A 21,528-nucleotide genomic window follows, 5' to 3' on the forward strand; every position below is an offset into this window, starting at 1 on the left:
TCGAAAGAGACATTATTGTATTCTTCTAAAAAGTTGGCTGATGAATTAAAGCTTAAAGTAAAAGTGTCTTTTCCCAGTAAAAAATGGTACAAGTAATTTATGCGAAGACACCACACCTTAAGTCCAAGGACTTGCCAAAATTTAACTACATACCAAAGAAAAGTCACTTGAGATAATATTAAACACTAGTTGCAGGAGGTTCATGGTTATTTTGAGGAGAAGGGGCTAATTTCAGTGCTTGAGCCCCTAGTAGACTTTTTAATGGAGAGGAAACTAATTCTTTCCTCAATCCAAACGGCAGAATGGTTCCGGCTGAACGAGGAAGCAAGACAGTGTATCAAGAGGCTGCAAATGATGAAACTGAGAACATTATAACACTCATTATGTAAAAAGCTGTTGTGAAACCTGTTCTGTCAATGACTGTACGTAGGTAAATACAGTAGTTTTACTTGTTTGTTAGCCTAGTTTACACTATAAACATTTTCTTTCTGGTACCTCAGAATATTCAGCTACAATGGCAACAGCAATGCTAAAGGAATAGGCCATTGGGCATTCAGAAAGTGTGTGGATGAACAACGGAAACTTCCATGAATACACTGTCAACATTCTTCAGTTCCCAGCTGTTCTGTTTCTAGATGGTCACACATCACAAGTCATTGCCCCTGAGTCAAAGGGATTGAAATGGTGGATATATATCCAAATGCACACACATTTTGCAGCCTATGGATGTTGTGTTGTACAGAGTTTCAGGGAGAGCGTAAGGGAACAATTGACAAGAATGGGGGAAAGAAATACAGTAGAAGAAGAATGGGTAGGTTTGAGAGATGAAATAGTGAAGGTAGCAGAGGATCAAGTAGGTAAAAAGACGAGGGCTAGTAGAAATCCTTGGGTAACAGAAGAAATATTGAATTTAACTGACGAAAGGAGAAAATATAAAAATGCAGTAAATGAAGCAGGCAAAAAAGAATACAAACGTATCAAAAATTAGATCGACAGGTAGTGCAAAATGACTAAGCAGGGATGGCTAGAGGACAAATTTAAGGATGTAGAGGCTTATCTCACTAGGGCCAAGATAGATACTGCATACAGGAAAATTAGAGAGACCTTTGGAGAAAAGACAGCCACTTGTATGAATATCAAGAGCTCAGATGGAAACCCAGTTCTAAGCAAAGAAGGGAAAGCAGAAAGGTGGAAGGAGTATATAGAGGGTCTATACAAGGGCGATGTACTTGAGGACAATATTATGGAAATGGAAGAGGATGTAGATGAAGATGAAATGGGAGATACGATACTGCGTGAAGAGTTTGACAGAGCACTGAAAGACCTGAGTCGAAACAAGGCCCCCGGAGTAGACAACATTCCATTGGAACTACTGACGGCCTTGGGAGAGCCAGTCCTGACTAAACTCTACCATCTGGTGAGCAAGATGTATGAAACAGGCGAAATACCCTCAGACTTCAAGAAGAATATAATAATTCCAATCCCAAAGAAAGCAGTTGTTGACAGATGTGTGAATTATCGAACTAGCAGTTTAATAAGTCACTGCTGCAAAATACTTACACGAATTCTTTACAGACGAATGGAAAAACTGGTAGAAGCTGACCTCGGGAAGATCAGTTTGAATTCCGTAGAAATGTTGGAACACATGAGGCAATACTGACCTTGTGACTTATCTTAGAAGAAAGATTAAGGAAAGGCAAACCTACGTTTCTAGCATTTGTAGACTTAGAGAAAACTTTTGAAAATGTTGACTGGAATACTCTCTTTCAAATTCTAAAGGTGGCAGAGGTAAAATACAGGGAGCGAAAGGCTATTTACAATTTGTGCAGAAACCAGGTGGCAATTATAAGAGTCGAGGGACATAAAAGGGAAGCAGTGGTTGGGAAGGGAGTGAGACAGGGTTGTAACCTCTCCCCGATGTTATTCAATCTGTATATTGAGCAAGCAGTAAAGAAAACAAAAGAAAAATTTGGAGTAGGTACCAAAATCCATGGAGAAGAAATAAAAACTTTGTAGTTCACCAATGACATTGTAATTCTGTCAGAGACAGCAAAGGACCTGAAAGAGCAGCTGAACGGAATGGACATGGTCTTGAAAGGAGGATATAAGATGAACATCAATAAAAGCAAAATGAGAATAATGGAATGTAGTCGAATTAAGCCGGGTGATGCTGAGGGAATTAGATTAGGAAATGAGACACTCAAAGGAGTTTTGCTATTTGGGGAGCAAAATAAATGATGATGGTCGAAGTAGAGAGGATATAAAATGTAGACTGGCAATGGCAAGGAAAGCATTTCTGAAGAAAAGAAATTGGTTAACATCGAGTATAGATTTAAGTGTCAGAAAGTCATTTCTGAAAGTATTTGTATGGAGTGTAGCCATGTATGGAAGTGAAACAAGGACGGTAAATAGTTTGGACAAGAAGAGAATAGAAGCTTTCGAAATGTGGTGCTACAGAAGAATGCTGAAGATTAGATGGGTAGATCACGTAACTAATGAGGAGGTATTGAATAGAACTGGGGAGAAGAGGAGTTTGTGGCACAACTTGACAAGCAGAAGGGATCGGTTGGTAGAACATGTTCTGAGGCATCACAGGATCACAAATTTAGCATTGGAGGATAAAAATCATAGAGGGAGACCAAGATATGAATACACTAAGCAGATTCAGAAGGATGTAGGCTGCAGTAGGTACTGGGAGATGAAGAAGCTTGCACAGGATAGAGTAGCATGGAGAGCTGCATCAAACCAGTCTCTGGACTGAACACCACAACAATGGATGTTTCTGTGTTTCGTACTCACAGTATCTTGGAAGCAAAATATGTAAGAATGACATAGGGAGAACAGACACTTAAACAAAACTTTGCCCACGTGCTCAGTTTGTTTCTCGATGGTGTAACACAATGAGTTCCATAAATGTAGATTATTTCCCTGGAATGCAGCTGTTGTAATTCCAGAAATAGATATTCCTGTGCCACAAGTGGCAACAGCAATTCCAGAGATCCAGTTGAGGAACTATGTAACTTGGCTTGAAGATCAAATTGGACTTCAGAGATTGAAAATTTGTTGTGGGAAATAAAGGAGACTGGGCATGTCGAGCACAAGTTTTGTCCCTTTAGAACCACTGGAAGGAAGTAAATTGACAAGTTAGATATGTTATGCCTCAGTAAGCAATCTCACCAGCACCATCATCTGCACCACAGGATGCCTTGCTGTACTTGCCACAGTTTTCATCACTAGAACAACTTCCTCAACTCCAAAAAGTGGCAAAAATATCACAATCAGCTAGAACATAACACAACACAAAAAGCTGTAATGACAACAAATGAGACAAAACAGTCCATTAGTGCAGGTTTTGTACCAACACCCTTTATAAGAACTTTGCTTTGGCCTAGTAACACTGCTTCAACTAAAAATCCCAGCTGTTGTTACGTCTCCTTAACTGACAAACTACTTCCAGAAAATGAAGGAAAAGAAAACTACAAATGGAGAAACAAGGACAAAAAAGGCAAGACAGAACAAGAAAACAATTCAAAAAACAAAGAGGGAAGAAAAACTAGCCAAGAAATGGAAAAGGGAACTGGTGGTGTGCGATTCGGAAACATCAGATGAAAGTGAAGTTCCATTAATGGGTAGTGACTCAAGGGTTGTATGAAGAAGATTCTCATGAAATGGCATTAGAAAGTATCAGTGAAAAGAATAAGAAAGATGATTTCATCATTTCAAAATTTGTTGGAGGCAAACAAAATTCACCAGTCTTCAATTACCTTTGTGGTGTTCAAGAGGTTTCAAAAGATCTCATAAAAGTAATGGGATTCGGAAGTTTTTAGCTAATGAAACTGATATTTTATTTCACGCGGTCAAATAATATGTCTTAGATAGGCCTGAACTGTCAGTGATGGGAAAAAAGGATCAAATGTGTTTTCAAAAAAGCTTTTAATGTGAAAGAAAAGGAGGTCTAATACATTTTTCTGTCATTCTTTTGTAACCATCAATTTTCAATAGTAAGCTCCTTGCTTATTTTCAGATGCTTTTACTGACCTGTTTATAAACAATTTTGTAGGGAACATTAATTTCTAAGCACTTCATTTAAATGCACTTAAGGAAATTTGCATGTGCTGAAAATGTTTGCAGCTAATCTTAAATAATAATTTTAAAAAATGTGACTAGTATTGCAGTTTTTATCATCCTTGTCTAATTTTGTAGATATAGTCATCTACACGTGAAAAAAATTAGGGACACATCCATTTTACTGGGGATTTCAGGTGAAATTTGAGACAAGTTTCCGAAAATAATTTAAGAACCCCCAGTTACTTAATAGAGGGCTGTAATATTAGAAGGTAGAAAAAAAATTCTCTGAACACCAGACGTACCAGATTTTTCCGTATCCCTGAAAAGTACCATGTGGGTCATTTCTAGCTCACAGTAGAAAACCACCATTTTGATATTTTAGTGGTGTTTTGGGTGTGATCATGTTAACAAAACATTCAGGAAGATTCTAATATGTAACCTAAGGACAAATTGGTCTCTAAAATGAACAGTACACTGTCAAAAACATTTTCAGAAATAAAAATTTTTTATTTAAATTTTATGGAAGAAATTCCTCAGTATTTCATCAAACATTATTAAAACAAGCAAGTCTAACAATGTCACACAGCTTTTCCTTTATAAAAAGATTGAAACAAGAGTCAAAACATAAAGGAGTTCTAATAGTATTTTTACTTTTACTGACAAATAAGGTAAGTACCGAGCATTTGTAACAGATTCTAAAATGGAGCGTGTGACTAAAATGCACTGCATCTTTTCTTCCTTATTGCTTTCAAGGAACAAAAACTTAAGAACAACCAATTTCTATCTAGGATTATAGATACTGAGAAATATTTAGGTACAAAGGAGTGGAAAGAATTGTCTAAGGTGGGATGGGCTCTCAGTTTAAACATTCGGCAAATTTTGGTTTGGCAGAATTTGCACATGGACTAGTTGCACTTTGAACGTAACATTTTATTATAGTTTTTATCTTTGCAGCAAACCTGAATCTGTTCTAATGGTTCTGAGCACTATGGGACTTAACATCTGAGGTCATCAGTTCCCTCCTGAATCTGTCAACAAGCTGATCTGCTACTCAGAGTAGTCTTGCCATGAAACCTTCTAAGAGGTAAGTAACTTAACAATTGGGTGAACATTGATCATGGCAAGAAATGCACAGGCCACAGGTGGCTGACAGTTCCAACATTGAACAGTCTAGTCATCTGGTCAACTATATCAACTCCAACCACACTTTCATTATAAAACTTTACACTTTCTGAAAGTTGCCTCTTTGTATTCTCATTGGCCTGTCATCCAGCACGCATGTAACTCATAATAAGGACTTCTATTTCACTGTAAAAATACAGCAACCAGCCACTTTTTAATGCGTTTTATTTATGCTAATATGCACTTCGGGTTTGCAACCATCTTCAGCTGGCAAATTACATGGATCTTCAGTTACTACAGTAGTACAATCTCGACAGCAGTTTGGATGCTGCAGCAGGCCTGTGCAAAAGCAATTCCAATCATTTACTTCAATTTCGCGAGTTTAAAGTTACGCACTATCAGTTGTTCATTTTACTTACATTCTCATCTCCTTGTTTTTTCTTGGCTTTTCTTCTTTTTTGCAACAACACAAACACTTTTTATCACGTATTTTACACAGGCGCACTGCGTTATCCGCCATGTTGTCAAATGACTGTTTTTGTTCACATACAAACGTTTTATCTATGGACCGAGATATATTTTACAAAAGTTTTGAGGTCCTAAGATAAGCTACTGCTTTCTAAACATTGACTTGGGTGACAGAAGTATTTTAAGTACGATGTATACAATTTTTTTTTGGCAGTGCTGGAGATGATAAACTGACAACACATTTGTACAAAGCAGTAATTCATACATTTACAATATAACAAAGATAGAATTAAGATTTTTATGTTTTGTATTATTACATGCATTTGTTGGGTTTATATTAGATTATGTTATTTCTTGATTGTGCTTAGTAAGTGGTTTGATAAGTAGAGTGTGGAAGTTTTTCAGGAATGTTCGGTTTGGCAGCTCTGTTTGGTCGTTAAGTATGTCAGAAGGGGATGCATGTTTATGTGAATAAATTTCGATTTCTTCTAGGAGGTTCATTCTTTTTCCTTTGTTGGCTAGGTGGAGAACTTATAGGTTATGGGATATGTCTGTTACTTGATGTTCTTCTTCTGCTACATGTTGGGGGAATGTGGATTTATTTAAGTTTTTTAAACGAAGAGCATCCATGTATTCTCGCACTGCACTGTTATGAACCCTTATGCACCACGTCTACAAGCATAACCCAAGACCCATAAAGTTAACTGTCCCATACGTCCAATTGTTAATTCTCGGAGCAGCCCAACTTATAAAATCAGCAAGAAACTGAATGAGATCCTTATCAACACATTAAAATTCGAAGAGACATACTCAGTAAAGAACAGTTATGAACTTATTAATTGTCTATTCAGATTCCTGATACTGCTAGGTTTGCATCACTTGACATCACAAACCTCTACACAAACATACCGGTTAAAGAAACAATAGAAATAATTAAAAACAATTTACTTAAACATAAAAATTTGGCATTACCAGAAATATATGAATTCACTGATCTATTAACACTAGTACTATCACACAACAATTTTTCTTTTAATAACAAAATGTACCAGCAGAAAGAGGGCCTGGCTATGGGTAGCTGCCTTGCCAGTTTGCTTGCAGATATTTTCATCAGTAACTTAGAATGTAAATTTTTTAAAGAAAACCCCCAGATAGTGAACAAGATAATTTATTACAAAAGGTATGTTGATGATATAATAATCTTATTTGATGGCACAGCGGAAGAAATTGATAACCTTGTAAAAGAAATGAATAAAATGCATCAGAACATCATCTTCACTGTAGAACACCAAACAGAAGTAGGTTTAAATTTTCTGGATCTCTGCGTAAGTAGCTCCAACAACAAACACAAATTTCAAGTATATAGGAAACCAACATACACAGATAACACAATAAATCATCCTGCCACCCAGATAAACATAAGACGGCTTCATACAGAGCAATGCTAAACAGAATTCACAAAATACCACTAGAACCAGCTGACCAAATAGAAGAACTAAACACCATCAAAGCAATTGCTTACAATAATGGTTACAATCCAAAATTAATAGATGAACTAAACTCTAAGATAAATCCCCACATAAACAAATACAATAACAAAACATTAAAGAATACCACAACACAGCCAAAAAGAAAAATATGTAAGCTTGCCATTTGTAGGAAAGCTGTCATATAAAATAGCAAACCTGTTCCGAGGAACAGATATCAAAATCAGCTACTATACAAATAACAAAATAAAGAACAAAGGTATCCATAATATTAAAAATAATACCAAACTGTACAATCAATCAGGAATATATGAACTTAACTGCAACTCATGTCCAAAAACATACATAGGCCAAACAGGGAGAAACTTCAGCATACAGTTTCGAGAACACATGGATGCTCTTCGTTTAAAAAACTTAAATAAATCCACATTCCCCAACATGTAGCAGAAGAACATCAAGTAACAGACATATCCCATAACCTACAAGTTCTCCACCTAGCCAACAAAGGAAAAAGAATGAACCTCCTAGAAGAAATCGAAATTTATTCACATAAACATGCATCCCCCTTCTGACATACTTAACGACCAAACAGAGCTGCCAAACCAAACATTCCTGAAAAACTTCCACACCCTACTTATCAAACCACTTACTAAGCACAATCAAGAAATAACATAATCTAATATAAACCCAACAAATGCATGTAATAATATAAAATGTAAAAATCTTAATTCTATCTTTGTTATATTGTAAATGTATGAATTACTGCTTTATACAAATGCGTTATGTTAGTTTATTATCTTCAACACTGGAGGAAAAAAAAAGAAAGCATACATCATACTTAGACTACTTCTGTTACCCAAGTCAATGTTTAGAAAACAGTAGCTTATCTTAGGGCCTCAAAACTTTTGTAAAATATAACTGTCCATAGATAAACCGTTTGTATGTGAACAAAAACAGCCAGTTGACAACATGGCGGATAACGCAGTGCGCCTGTGTAAAATACGTGATAAAAAGTGTGTGTTGTTGCAAAAAAGAAGAAAAGCCAAGAAAAAACAAGGAGATGAGAATGTAAGTAAAATGAACAACTGATAGTGCGTAACTTTAAACTCGCGAAATTGAAGTAAATGATTGGAATTGCTTTTGCACAGGCCTGCTGCAGCATCCAAACTGCTGTCGAGATTGTACTACTGTAGTAACTGAAGATCCATGTAATTTGCCAGCTGAAGATGGGTGCAAACCCGAAATGCGTATTGGCATAAATAAAATGCACTAAAAAGTGTCTGGTTGCTGTATTTTTACACTGAAATATCATTATCCACAGCCACGGAGCTCAACAGTCCAAATATAATGGGCAAATTGTTATAAGGACTTCTATTTGGTTTGAATATCTGACTATTTTTATTCAAGCTCTAGATTAAGTGTTAGGAAGAGAACTACTACAGGCACTATTTACATATGTTGTTGATAGTCTGTTGATGTCTAAAACATTGAGAGAACATTGGACGCTGTTAACTAGAACCACACAAAAGTTTTATGAAGAAGGTATTATGATTAATCTAGCAGAACTTTATTTTGGTAGGGAAGAGATTTAAGTTTGTGCCATTTAGTGGGGTAGGTGGTATAAAGGCAGACCCCAACAGTTTAAGAGCTATAAAATTCTCCAGAACCACACAATGTTAGGCAATTACATTCATTCCCAGGATGAACTGCATTTGCAAATGTTAGTTTAAGCAAACACTAGAGGAATTATACATCCACACAGAAAGAACTGTGTGCCACTGTCTGGAGCACAGACAAATATCTTTATTTGGGTTTGAAACTAGTTATATATGTATACACACTGACCATCAAGCATTAGCCTTTCTCGTGGAGAGCAGACTGCTGCATTATCACTTGAAGTGGGTTCTATTTCTACAGCAATTTCCACTAGGGATTAACTATGTAAAAGGATCGGAGAACCATGTACCCAATGCAATGCATTATCCAGATTACCATTAGGTATGAACAATGTGAAATATATTAAGGACCCTTGGGTGATGTTCACAATTAATTTCTTAGGTATTAATGAGGTATATAGTCAAGCAAGGTATAAGAGATGACTACTTCAGTGAGAAGCATCAACGGTGTAAACAGGGCTCCCTGGTACCATCAGAACAACTTTCATTGGTCACAATAATATTTAAATTTAGAAAGTGCACTTACATACTGCATCTTGGAAATTACGCATACATCATTGTGCCGAGGATGCATTAATAATGGTTCATATACAATGGTTACACTAACGTATGAATAAATTTTATTAATCTAAGACTCTTAGTCCAAAAGTAATTAAACTATCACGAAATTAAAACATATCTCAAAAGGTTACAGAAGATAATAGTGATATAAACTATAAGCAGTATATCCTATAGTACCAAAGGGTTACATGATCTTACAATAGCTGACTTTTTTTTTTAGCAACTACCTAATGGTAGAAGGGGTGTGACATTTTAATGCTTGTAGAGTGTTAGTTGAAATATTTAACTCTTTCTCCAGTCAAGCAAGCGAATACAACCACAGTAGTCAATTGTTGGGTACGTCGTATGATCACATCAAAATAGCCTCCAAGAAACATTCTTTCCTGTTCCAGTGTTGTATGCTCTGTAGCCCTTACTATTCTATCAATATTATCAAAAGGGAAGCTTCCATTCACCATACAGCAGAGATGCCGAGTAGCAGACAGGCACAAAGAAAAGCCGGTCACAAATTAGCTTTAGGACAGTATGGCTTTAGCCCAAAAATAGGTAGCGCGTGCGTGCGCGCGCAGATACGCACACGGGGTTTCACTGTAGTATCTTTTTTTGAAAGAAAGAATATAACACTCTAAGTTGCTATGCAGATAACTGGAATGATCAGTTATGTAGTCTGTTTTCTACAGAAAAGACACACACATGTATCCTGTTGTGTGTAAGCGAGATTTTCAGTTTTTTATGAGGAACAACACAGTATGGGAGGGTTTCTATTTGTCTTGTATGTTCTGTTCTTTGTAGGTAGTTGAGATAATAGGCACATCGACTTCTGATTATTTTTTCCTTTTTTCTTCCGCACACTTACAATCAGATTTGTTAAGGTCAATTTTTGAGGTCTGCGACTGAAGTTTGTGACATGTCCGTTCAATACGGAATGCCAGACACTTTCTTCTTCCATAACAAAGAAGAACGTTAGGAAAAGCATGAATTCCTAGGGGTGGGGTAGCGGTAGTGGTGGTGGTGGTGGTGGTGGTGGTGGTGGTGGTGGTGGTGGTGGCGGCGGCAGGTGTTCTGTCTTTTGCGGCTACCTTCTTTCTGATGAAGGTAACGGGAGAAATCCTAAGCGTGTAGGGCAACTGTCTGAAATATGACACGCTAATGTTAAGTGTAATGAGCAGAAGACAGCAGTACGATCTAGTGAGAAGTTGAGAAGTTGATAAATTGATAACGCAGATGCGCATCAATAAAACGATATTGTTCTTCCAGCTTTCAATAGGGAGAAGGTGCTACACAAAGAATAGAAATAGCAGACACGAAAATTAGGTTATATAGAGCGTTTGAAAAAGAATTCCCAGGTTTTAAGTATAAATGTAATAGGGAAATTAATGAAAATTACATCAATGAGTATGTATCACAGAAGAGGATTTCTTCAAGTTTTGTTTGATGTTAGTAGACGTCAACATGGGGTCCATTTGTTGCCCTGCACACATCGAGACGATATTCCACGTTTTGCCTCATATTCACCAACGTTTCAGGTGCAACTGTCCCAACCGCTGCAACAATTCTTTCCCAAAAATGATTGACGTCTCTAATCTTTTCACTGTACACATTTTTTATATGGGGGAAAAATGAAACTACCAATCACACGATCTTCCATCAAACCACACTAGAAATTAACTTTGGGAGAGTCATGTTGATGCTGAGTAACTCAAGTTTTCACAAGCCAAATTACACACTGGTTTCTGTTGCAGAGTACACACAGTTGCTCTCCACAGCATGCAAGATTGGGCTGAACTGAACTCAATTGAACTGAGGAAAGAGAGAAAAAAAACAGCACGGTGCCGTCTCAAGGTCAAGCAGACCTGCCAATGCAGGGGAGCCAAACTTGGAGAGTTGATGAATCAAACATCACAAACTAGAATATTAGTGTGTCACTTTTTACAGATTCTAAGACACATTAAAACTAGATAGTTCTTTTTCAAACACACTGTATTTAAGTAACAATACTGTATCAGTCTTAGAAGACATGATTGATAGTTGATCACCCAGCTATACATTATGATATTAGCGATTTATAAAATAAGTGGAAATGGAGGGGAGAAAGAGTTACCTCGACTACCCTAGCTGGTTTTATCGTGAAGATAAAATCCATAGACTCTTCAAGGGATTAAAGTGGCAATTTCAGCCCTTGCTTTGTATACCTTGTGCAATGTTAATGATGAAGTGAGCTGTTTGTGTTGGCTAATAATAATTTTAAATACAAACATAGTAGTGGATCTAAACACCCTGAGAAAAAGAAAATGAAAGTGGAAATATTGTTAACCAAAGCTATATGTTAATGCAGATGTCTTTTGATGCTAAACAAGCATGTAGTTAAAAGCAACTCTGTACAGGCAGTACGATGCAGTATGCTTCGAAACTGGGTAAAGACAATTCATAAATGAAGCAAATCCTCCCTATTGGTATGTGAGAAATGAAACTGAGGTACTGTGCACACAGATTTTATATGGTGATTGAGCAAGTTGAAATGGACAGGTAGACTTATAGACGGGCTGTCTTACACCTAAGGTCAGCCGCAGTCAAAAAGAAATGCCAGTACCATATTTTCTGTACAGGAATATGGGGATAGTTATACATTATAGATGTTAAGTTCTTTGATTAGGTGAATACACAGAGATACCTGAACTTTTTGGGGTATGGAATGAACAGGGGACGTTTTCATCTGAAAGAACAAATGGTTAGACAGTGTCTTCTCACAGAAATGGTTGTGCTCAGTTATTAAAGTCGGAAAGGACAAGCTGCGTGACAAATGGTCACTCTGTCGAAACAGATATCCAAACTAGTTAGGAGCAAACCAATGTGTGGTAATCTGCTGATATTTTCAAATCTGAGATTTGGATGGTATGGAATTAAGGATACTAGTAATCACGGTTAATTACTACACACATCTTTCATGCTAACTCTTGAGACCAAGTAAATGATCATGCATGAACATTTGAAGAAAACATTCCATATATTGAGAATAAATGAAATGGATAACAAATTGTTACATGGTATCAGATAGATTACATTTAATTGTAAAGTATGCATTAAAGTAGTTTTGCATGACACCTTCTGTCTTAGTTGAGGTTTCTGTCACAGCATAGTATATTCGTGAGAATGACCATATTCCACTGAGGATGCACATCCTGGTGAGATATAGTAATGTGTGTTATAAACATTTTATGCAGTGTGAAAAATACACTGTGCACCCAGATCTGTCATCTATGCACATTGTGTGTATACAGTGACGTAACATACTAGGGGGCGAGGCTTGGCAAGGTGAGTGCATTAGCACTTGCTGGATGTCGACACTTATGCCTTGGTGATGCCCCTTGAAGGCGCCTAACATCTATAAAAAGTGTGCGTAAAATACTACAATTTAAACGCTCAAGACAAATGAAGATTGTAAATCTTATAAGACTTCTACCTATGAATGCTTATGATCTACACCTAAATATTCCTCTTGGTTAGTATACCTATGAAGTCCAGTCACCCTGAGACCTGTAGCATACGCAAGGACTGGCAGTGCAATTTTTATACTCACACCAGCTACTAAGGTCAGATCCAAGTACAAGAAAACTGGCACAGACACTAAGAACACCCAATGTGGATAATTCCAAAAATTTAGTTTCAGATAGAATGATTGCTTCTCTGATCTATATGGAACAGTGTATGGGGGACTTGGCCGCGTGCTCTCACTATCACTATCCTACGATTTGTTTTGGACCGATACACTATTTTGGAATCTGGCAGTTTTTAATCCATAACATACTGCCTTTTAGCAGTGTTTTGTTTTGACAGGCAACGAATGTTGGGGAAAAAAGATTCAGAGTTTTTCAACTGAATATGTGGCTTTTAGCACCCCAAACCAGTAGGGTACAGTAATGAAGGATCAAATATAGGTGAAGCAGTTAATACCCAAGATGAATTCTATTAGATGAACTTTTCGGACTACTCTTATATCTGAGAAAATTCTGTAGACTTTGATTTTCATTAACAGGTTGCAATGGGATACTGTCAGATGCAATTTGCCTGTTGCCCTTCATCCATAGTTCGAAGGATATCTTGCAAGAAAAGAGCAAGTTGAGTTGTGCATGAGGATGCTTTGTGTATCTGTATTTATTTGTTTACACACACTTCACTCCCCATCAAGGAAAATCATTAGACAGGGTGTACACAAAGTTCGGGAACACTTTCAATTTTTTATTGCACAAGAACTAAACACTGTACAGACATCATACGTATTGCATACATAAGCAAAACTCTGAAATTTTTAGTTTTTCTTTCTTTTTTTTTACAAAGATTTTATATGCGAATCGTGAATGACCCAGCAGACATCAATATGGTAATCGAATTCTTGCCATACTCGTCCCAGCATGACATCGTCGACTGTGGCAGTTGCTTCCCATATTCCTTCCCAGAGCTCTGCTACATCACGTGGCAGAGGCAGTACATATACCGGATCTTTAATGTGTCCCCACAGAAAAAGAGTCACACGGAGTGAGATCTGGTGATCACGAAGGCCATGTTATGAAACAGCTGTCCCCTTCTGTAGCGCAGCCGATCCACTGATGCGGCAGCTCCATCTTCAGGTACCGACGAACATCACAACGAAAATGGGGTGGAGCCCCATTCTGCTCAAGGATGAAAAGAGAGTCCAACTGAATTTGAGGCATCAGCCATCACCGCACCATGTTCAAGTAGGAATATCCAGTGACAGTGCTCTCTGCGAAGAAAAATGGTCCGTACAGATTTCGACACGACAAGGTACAAAAAATATTTACCTTTGGAGAATCGCACTCAAATCTGATGCATTTGTGTGGATGCTTTGTGCCCCAGATTCAACAATTAAGCCTGTTCACTTTCCCATTAGTGTGAAAGTAGCTTTGCCATTAAAAATTAAGTGATCAACAATGCCATCCCCATCCTCATTCAATTGCTGCAACTGCGAACAAAACTCAAAACTCTTATCTTTTTTGTTGTCATTGAGTTTCTGTCACCGGACTTTCCAGTCATCTGAGCCATTTCGAGTTCACAGGATGCATGGCGTACCAATTTCTTTGGACTCCTTATGAAGATCTCTCATATGCGAACCCCATTCACTTCACTCACACTGGGACGATGAATCTCTCTCATATGCGAACCCCATTCACTTCACTCACACTGGGACGTCCACTTCTGGGCATAAACAAAAAGTCATAAGGAATTTGTTGTGCTAGTGGTAAATGGCCTTCCTTGTTGGTGGCTTCTTACTATACTTGGTTCTAAACGTACGTTGAACAACTGTAGCACACTTTTTTTGTCGAACTCCAACACACAGCAAGCTCGCTCCGCACCTGAACTCACCAGGTTTACTACTAGTGCTGACTATGGCAAATTACCAATCCACGCTGTGGTGGTACACGTGAAAAAACTTCCAGGGTTTCTCTTCAAAATTTTGTGTGTGATATCTGTACAATGTTTGGTTCTTGTGCAATAAATAATTGAAAATGTTCCCACACTTTATGTACACCCTGTACTTTAGCGTAAGAGTTATGCTCAAGAATTCTACAGGAAATTGATGTTAAGGCTGTTGGCCTGTAATTTTTAGGGTCCAGTTCTTTTTTACCCTTCTTAGCTACTGGAGTCATCTGTGCTTTTTTCCAGTTGTTTGGGACCTTCTGCTGGGTAAGAGATTCACAATAAAAGCAAGCCATATCTGGCACAAATGCCAAGCAATACTCTGTAAAATCAAACTGGGATTCCTCAACATATTTCCAACTCTTTCCGCTGGTTTTCAATGCCAGGTATAGGTACTTCCATGTCCTCCATCAGGGAGTTTCCCCAGTTGCTAATGGAGAGTGCGCAATCCTGCAAGGATGATTTTTTAAATGTGAACTTTAAAATGTCAGCTTTCCTTTTGCTGTATGATATTGCTACCCAGATTAGTCTACAAATAACTGAATAGATCCCTTTGATCTGCTCAGTGATTTTACATAGGATCAAAAATTTCTAGGCTTCTCGGCATTACCTTTCACTAAAGTATGACTGTAGAAGCACTTGCTTCATGCATTCATCTTGGTGAATGCTGCAAAAATTTTTATACTGCTGGCTGTCAACATTTAAGCACTCTGTTTTGACCCATGAATGCAACAATATTTTCTCAGCATTTGCTGAATTTTGTTATTAAATCATGGCATATATTTTCTGTCTTTAATCCAGTGAATCACCACACATTTCTCCAGAGCACAATGTTCAAATAATTTAAACTTGCCCACAATTTCTTTACATCCATCACATTTGAACTATGTGACATCCATTTACTGTGGAAGTAGAACGCAAACTACTGCTTATCTTCTCCAGCATGAAAACTAAATCACATTGATGGATTTATTAACATTAGCAACCATCGTGTCTATGATGACATCATGAGTGCTAATCCTTTCTTTATACCTACAGTAGCACTAAGGTCAAGTGTACTTGTAGCTAAAAGGTCTCCATATTTCTGCTAAACGTGGCTTGTCACACTAGTTGCATAAGACACTTCTGGAAAATTTATTCAAAGCTACTACTACAGACTGAATGACCATATCGTCTGCAACAAATCCATAGATACTGTCCTCTATACTTTGTACATTAAAACTGCCTCTAATACTGCATGAATGCAATACTTCTGTGTTACTGAGCAAAGGTATTCTTTGAATGAATCTAGAACTGTTACATTGGAATTGGGTGGACAGTAAAAATTGTTATTATTTATCGTTTTTCACTGAAGGTGGTTACTCACATCTACAAACCTTTGTAGTGAGAATCTGTTGACTTCACTTGGCATAATATTCTGTAAATTACAATGAAGACTTTTGAAACCTCTCTTCTTGACATCTAACCTGTCTTTTCAATATACATTCCATATCTCAAATATTTTGAAGCTTTCAACTTTGGGACCCATACAGAGAAGTACAACCAGGGACTTAGTGACAAATGCTTCAGCCATTTATTGTTACAATCATGACATTAGAAGTTCTTTCCACTGTGGTAAGATTTCATTCTCTGCATATTGACTGGTAAGCATTCAAAGAACCTCTAACTTGTCAAGCCTAAGAATATCAACGAGCACTCAAAATTTATTCTGCCACCGGAGTAGCTGCTGCTTGTGTTCATGTACCCCTGACTTACCTAGTTGAATCCTGTATCTCTCCACTCCATACCAAAGGCCTAGAAATCTGCAGCAGAGAGAGTCAAGGAAACAACAAAGCTTCTGTCAACAATGAAGGGAACAATCAACGGAAAACATCTCTCCTATAATTATTGTTCATGAATAGATATGTAGAAAGCTAACTTTACTGGCCACAGCAGGCAGAGAGAGTGATCATGCGTGTTTCTTTTATTTCAGAAGGCTTTGTGGCCAGAAGCTGAAATGTGTAGCAATTTTTTTCATTGCACTGGTCTTTGACTCAGCATCTTCTCCGTATTTAAGTAGCAACCTATCCTTCTACAATAATATGAAATCTAAGCCTTAAGTCAGGTAAATTTACTTTTGTTTCCAGCACGTATTATACAGTTACACAAAATATTACACTTATACTGTCAAACACCACTTCATACTCTTTTGGATAAACTTACAGCAGTAAGGCATTGTGTTCTGAAGTTTCTCCACATTAGCCTATAAAAATTCTTCCAAGTCCAAAATAAGAACGAGTTCTTACCAACATAGGAGAGGGAGAAACACACACACACACACACACACACACACACACACACACACACACACACACACACACACACGACAATGTTCTTCAGTCAGTTTTAAAGCTATTGCGGAGCTTACATGTTTCTTCCCATGTAGAGGAGCAGAGGCAGCAGTGAGAAATGCTTTATCCCAGAGGTCTCCAAACACCTGTCATAGAAAGTAACAAAAATTAGTAAGAAGGCGCAAACATCTATGGTATGAGTAACCATTAATGCTTTTACGTAAAATAACATGGGCAATAGCTTCAACGTCACTAAATACTTTAAAGTATTAATTGGGTTCCTGAAATTTCTAATTCAGATGAAGAGTGCAATGTCTTTTTATCGTGCATGGAGTTTCATTCAAGCTATTTCTTGCCAGCCAACCAGCTGTCTTGATGGACATAGTAAAAGACCAATGAATTCTGTAACACAATTACAGGCTCATTTATAATAACCATTTTATGAAAGAATAGGACTTAAAATATGAAACCAACAGAATATTCGGAACTAAGGAAACCTGACTGCATCACTCAACTATTCATTACTTTGCAATAACAGTGACGAACAGAATCAAGACTGTCACTTGACTGCTTTCAATGAATTCTGGATATATCATCAATCAAATCTTTATTCAACAAGCTTCACTACTTGAGAACCAAATCAATTTCATAGATGCACCGTAGAAACTCACTAGTAATCCACTCCATCTTACCAATGGTAACAGCAAGCTGGGTTAAATGGTTCCACGCATGCTGCAATACCCATTTAACAAAAGCTGGCTTCAGTCCTTGACAGAAACTTAACATATTATGGTGTTCATTACATACAATATCAAACATGTAATCATGCCCTTCCATAAAAAACAGGCTCATAGGCGAAATTTAAACCCAAAATTACTCAACTTGACTACCTCTTCCTCTCAACGAGAATAATAGTTGAATGTTGCTATAAATTGACAATAACATGGAAACTTTTTATAGTTTCCTTTGTCTAATTACAACTTATTGCTTCATGAGGCCAAGACTGTCATTCTTATTAGTAAAACGGATTGCGCCACAAACAAATTCTTTCCATTCTACTTTACTGTGATCAGGTATATCCCTGCAGTAAACGCTTTAATTGTTTAAACACTAAGTGCATACAGTGCAAAAGAAATGCCTTATATATATTTCTAAAAGAGTGGCAATGAAAAAGAAGTTCTGATAATATACTTTAAAACCATTATATATATTATGCACCTGCCACTCACCTGAATTTATGTATCTTGTGTGCACTATCTCCTGGTGTTCTATTTTTTTGTTAATTTGTTTTCATCCCTGTGTAACACACTAAAGATGAAATATATACTGTAAAATGTACATGTGCCCTTGAAGATGCTACAATGTCTTGTACAAATTACTTACATAAATCCAGTTTATGTTACCCATTATAGTCTGGGATAATCTGACAACTCTCGTTTACACATTACGCATAAGTTCTGAACAAACTTCAGAATAATTGCCATTAAGAAAGCACAGTCTGACATGTAAAATGTTCAATGAAATTTATAGATTCTTTTTACTGGTCAGTGTATATCAAGTGCACCTGGATTCTAAGCATCAGACGTTTTAAACCTTCCTATAACAGAACCAAGTTTTCAACTAAAACTCTAGCAGAACATCAATGACATCTTTTTACACACATTAGGCATTCAGCATCTAAAAAATTCAATTTACAGTCTAAATTTTACTTTCACTTCCCTAAAGAACTCCCCACCGGATGATCAAAATGTGTACAAATTGTGACTAATTTGATTGTATTATTTCATCTTTGTACACATTTCACCAGCACCTATAATTACAGAATGAATTTTGTTTGTCTAAACTACCACATAACAGCATTACGATTATTAAGGGCAGCCCTATAAGCACTGAAGAGAGTGTGTGTGTGTGTGTGTGTGTGTGTGTGTGTGTGTGTGTGTGTGTGTGTGTGTGTTTCAATCTCCTTTATGCACTAGACAAATTATTGTATTATTTTGATGCTGTTAAATGTACGTACCACTAATTCAGCCCACTTTGCTAAACTTGAAGTGATGTATTAGAAAGATTTGTATGTGTCTAGCAAAATAACTGCATCTCCCAATCATCCTGTTACAACGAACTATGTAATTTGATGGGTGGGTAGATTGTCTATATATTATTGTCACTGATTAGGATAAATTTTAATTTCATTATTTAATAAGCTGTCAAAATTTATTACAAAATGTTCAATGTATTAAAGGACTTAATACTCACAGGCTCAATTCAGTGTACCCATTTTAACGCATATTTCTCAGTCAAACATTATGGAGACAGTGATCACTCACCTGACCAATTAGACCACGATAGCATCAGTGAAAACATTCCCATGGGAAGAAATATTTCAACTCTGATACATTTTTCTTCTAACGTAGTACTAGGAGACGTTGCTTTAAGTTGCAATCTCAATTTTCATCTTTCTCAATTCATGTAAGTAACCTTCCCTCCAACAATACACCCGGTCTGTACATACACGAATTAATCTCTTAATTGCTGCCTCTTCTTTCAATATATATTTACTGCTCACCAAGAAGACATAATTTTAAAACTAACTATTTTGCATTATTCAATCATCATAATTTGATTTCAGATCACAACCGTATAATCTCTTTTCAACTACTCTTGCAAAACAACTTTAATACTGATCTCACTGAAAGTAATGTACACAAAAATACTCTTTATTGATAGGCTTGGGTACATAAATTTTAAGATGATTTAGGCATGTCTCTTGCAACACCAGTAAGACATGTCATCCCAATTTGAGTTCTCATGCACTGCACCGTGAAGTGTTGAGATAATGTAATAATATGGGGTTATGATCAGTATATCAAATAAAACAACTTCTAAATCATTTTGTTATTAGTATGTCATTTTTGTTTTATTGATTTAATTACTGAACATGAACATTTTTAGATACAAACAAATCAACAGATCTATTAACTGTCAAGTAATAAAACCACTGTCTCAAATAATCCTTTTCGTTGTCCTTTTATCTGTAACTGCTGACAAGCTGTTCTTCAAAAATAAATACAAAAACTGCTGGAATGTTGTCATGTTCATTACAATGTTTAAAGGCGGCTATGAAACATGGAATTCAACAAATTCCAAATACCATCTGACATTACTCCACTATATAACAGAACTGTTAACTGTCATTCTGATAATTTACTTATTATACAAATGCAGGCCAACAGTCAAGTGAAAGAAAAAAGTGTGTATAAATTTTGTGTGCCAAGAACTAAGTAAAAATCTTCGAAATAAATTACTACTGGCATCTGTCATGCCACAGTTACTCTTATACATGTATAATCTAAAAGACACCTTGCAGTAAGAAGAAATACCCACAATCTACACATTTCTTGAAGTATGCTGTACTAGAAACCACAACTCTACATTAATTAAAGAAACTGTAGAACCTATGGGGTGATCAGTTCAGATCTTCCTTTCATTAAAATAGCAAGAAAGTCTTAAAACTGTAAGGTGCTACTTTAAACATCACTTTCGTTAGGGACACCACAAAGTTGCAAGAAATCAGATACTCAATGGCCTCACTAATCACACCATTATCAGGTTAAGGGCCATAACAGTACACTGAGTCATTTTGTTTGTTCTTAGTAGCGGCGTGACTGACCGCCATAATCACGTGATTGGCCATAGCCAGCAGAACTGCCACCTGCAATAAATTCAATACCAACATACAATCTTTTAAAATTGTTTCCTTTCTAATTTGTCTCTTAATACTAAAACAGCAAAAAGAAGAAATTTTTGAAATCAAGTAAAGGTTGGAAATATATCACCAGAGGCAGTGAGTGCATTTATGTTTGTTAAGAATGACATGGATGATTAAATGTAACAAGCATTTTTGAAGTTCTCCATTATTCTGACATTTTGCTACTGTACCATCTTCACTGTGTCTTCAAAACACTTATCATCACTACAGGTAATTCGAGACTACATTGTTCAGTAAAGTATGTTTATGACTTTTCCACGTTTTGTACTTTTTACACCTTTATCACGTGGTTAGCACTTTTTCATCAAAATGGGCTTGTCAGCTTAGGGTTTGTTACATCTACTTAAATGCTTCTTTTTTGTACTTTTCCTAACACAACTGAGCACAAAGTTCTCAGCTCACTACAACTGACCAGTAATTATGTTATACATCAACTGCTTTCATATTCTTGCCTCATGAAGCTTACACAATTTCTTGGTATTTTTGTTGTACGTGGATTTTATTGTATCCCCACTGATACAAAATGCCTACAGTACAAATCTCCTACAATGTAACTTCGTTTGAGTGCTAAAATGATATGTCAACTTGCATTTTGTATCATCACAGCTAAAAAATTT

General features: G+C 36.7%; 1 protein-coding gene across 4 annotated transcripts in view; it reads right to left on the bottom strand.

Annotated features, from left to right (window-relative positions):
- LOC126163067 (RNA-binding protein FUS-like) overlaps nt 1-21,528 on the bottom strand; it is a 123,611-nt gene that overhangs the window by 42,378 nt on the left and 59,705 nt on the right. For 3 of the 4 annotated variants that reach the window (XM_049919973.1, XM_049919972.1, XM_049919971.1), the window contains one exon: nt 20,030-20,854. In XM_049919973.1, the coding sequence (XP_049775930.1) occupies nt 20,793-20,854 (62 nt within the window). In that variant the 3' untranslated portion in view covers nt 20,030-20,792. Of the gene's footprint in view, nt 1-17,222; nt 17,292-20,029; nt 20,855-21,528 lie in introns of those variants that run through there. The other variant, XR_007535152.1, reaches the window with a different exon arrangement.

Source organism: Schistocerca cancellata, chromosome 2 (genome assembly GCF_023864275.1).
Source record: "Schistocerca cancellata isolate TAMUIC-IGC-003103 chromosome 2, iqSchCanc2.1, whole genome shotgun sequence".
Lineage (NCBI taxonomy): Eukaryota > Metazoa > Arthropoda > Insecta > Orthoptera > Acrididae > Schistocerca > Schistocerca cancellata.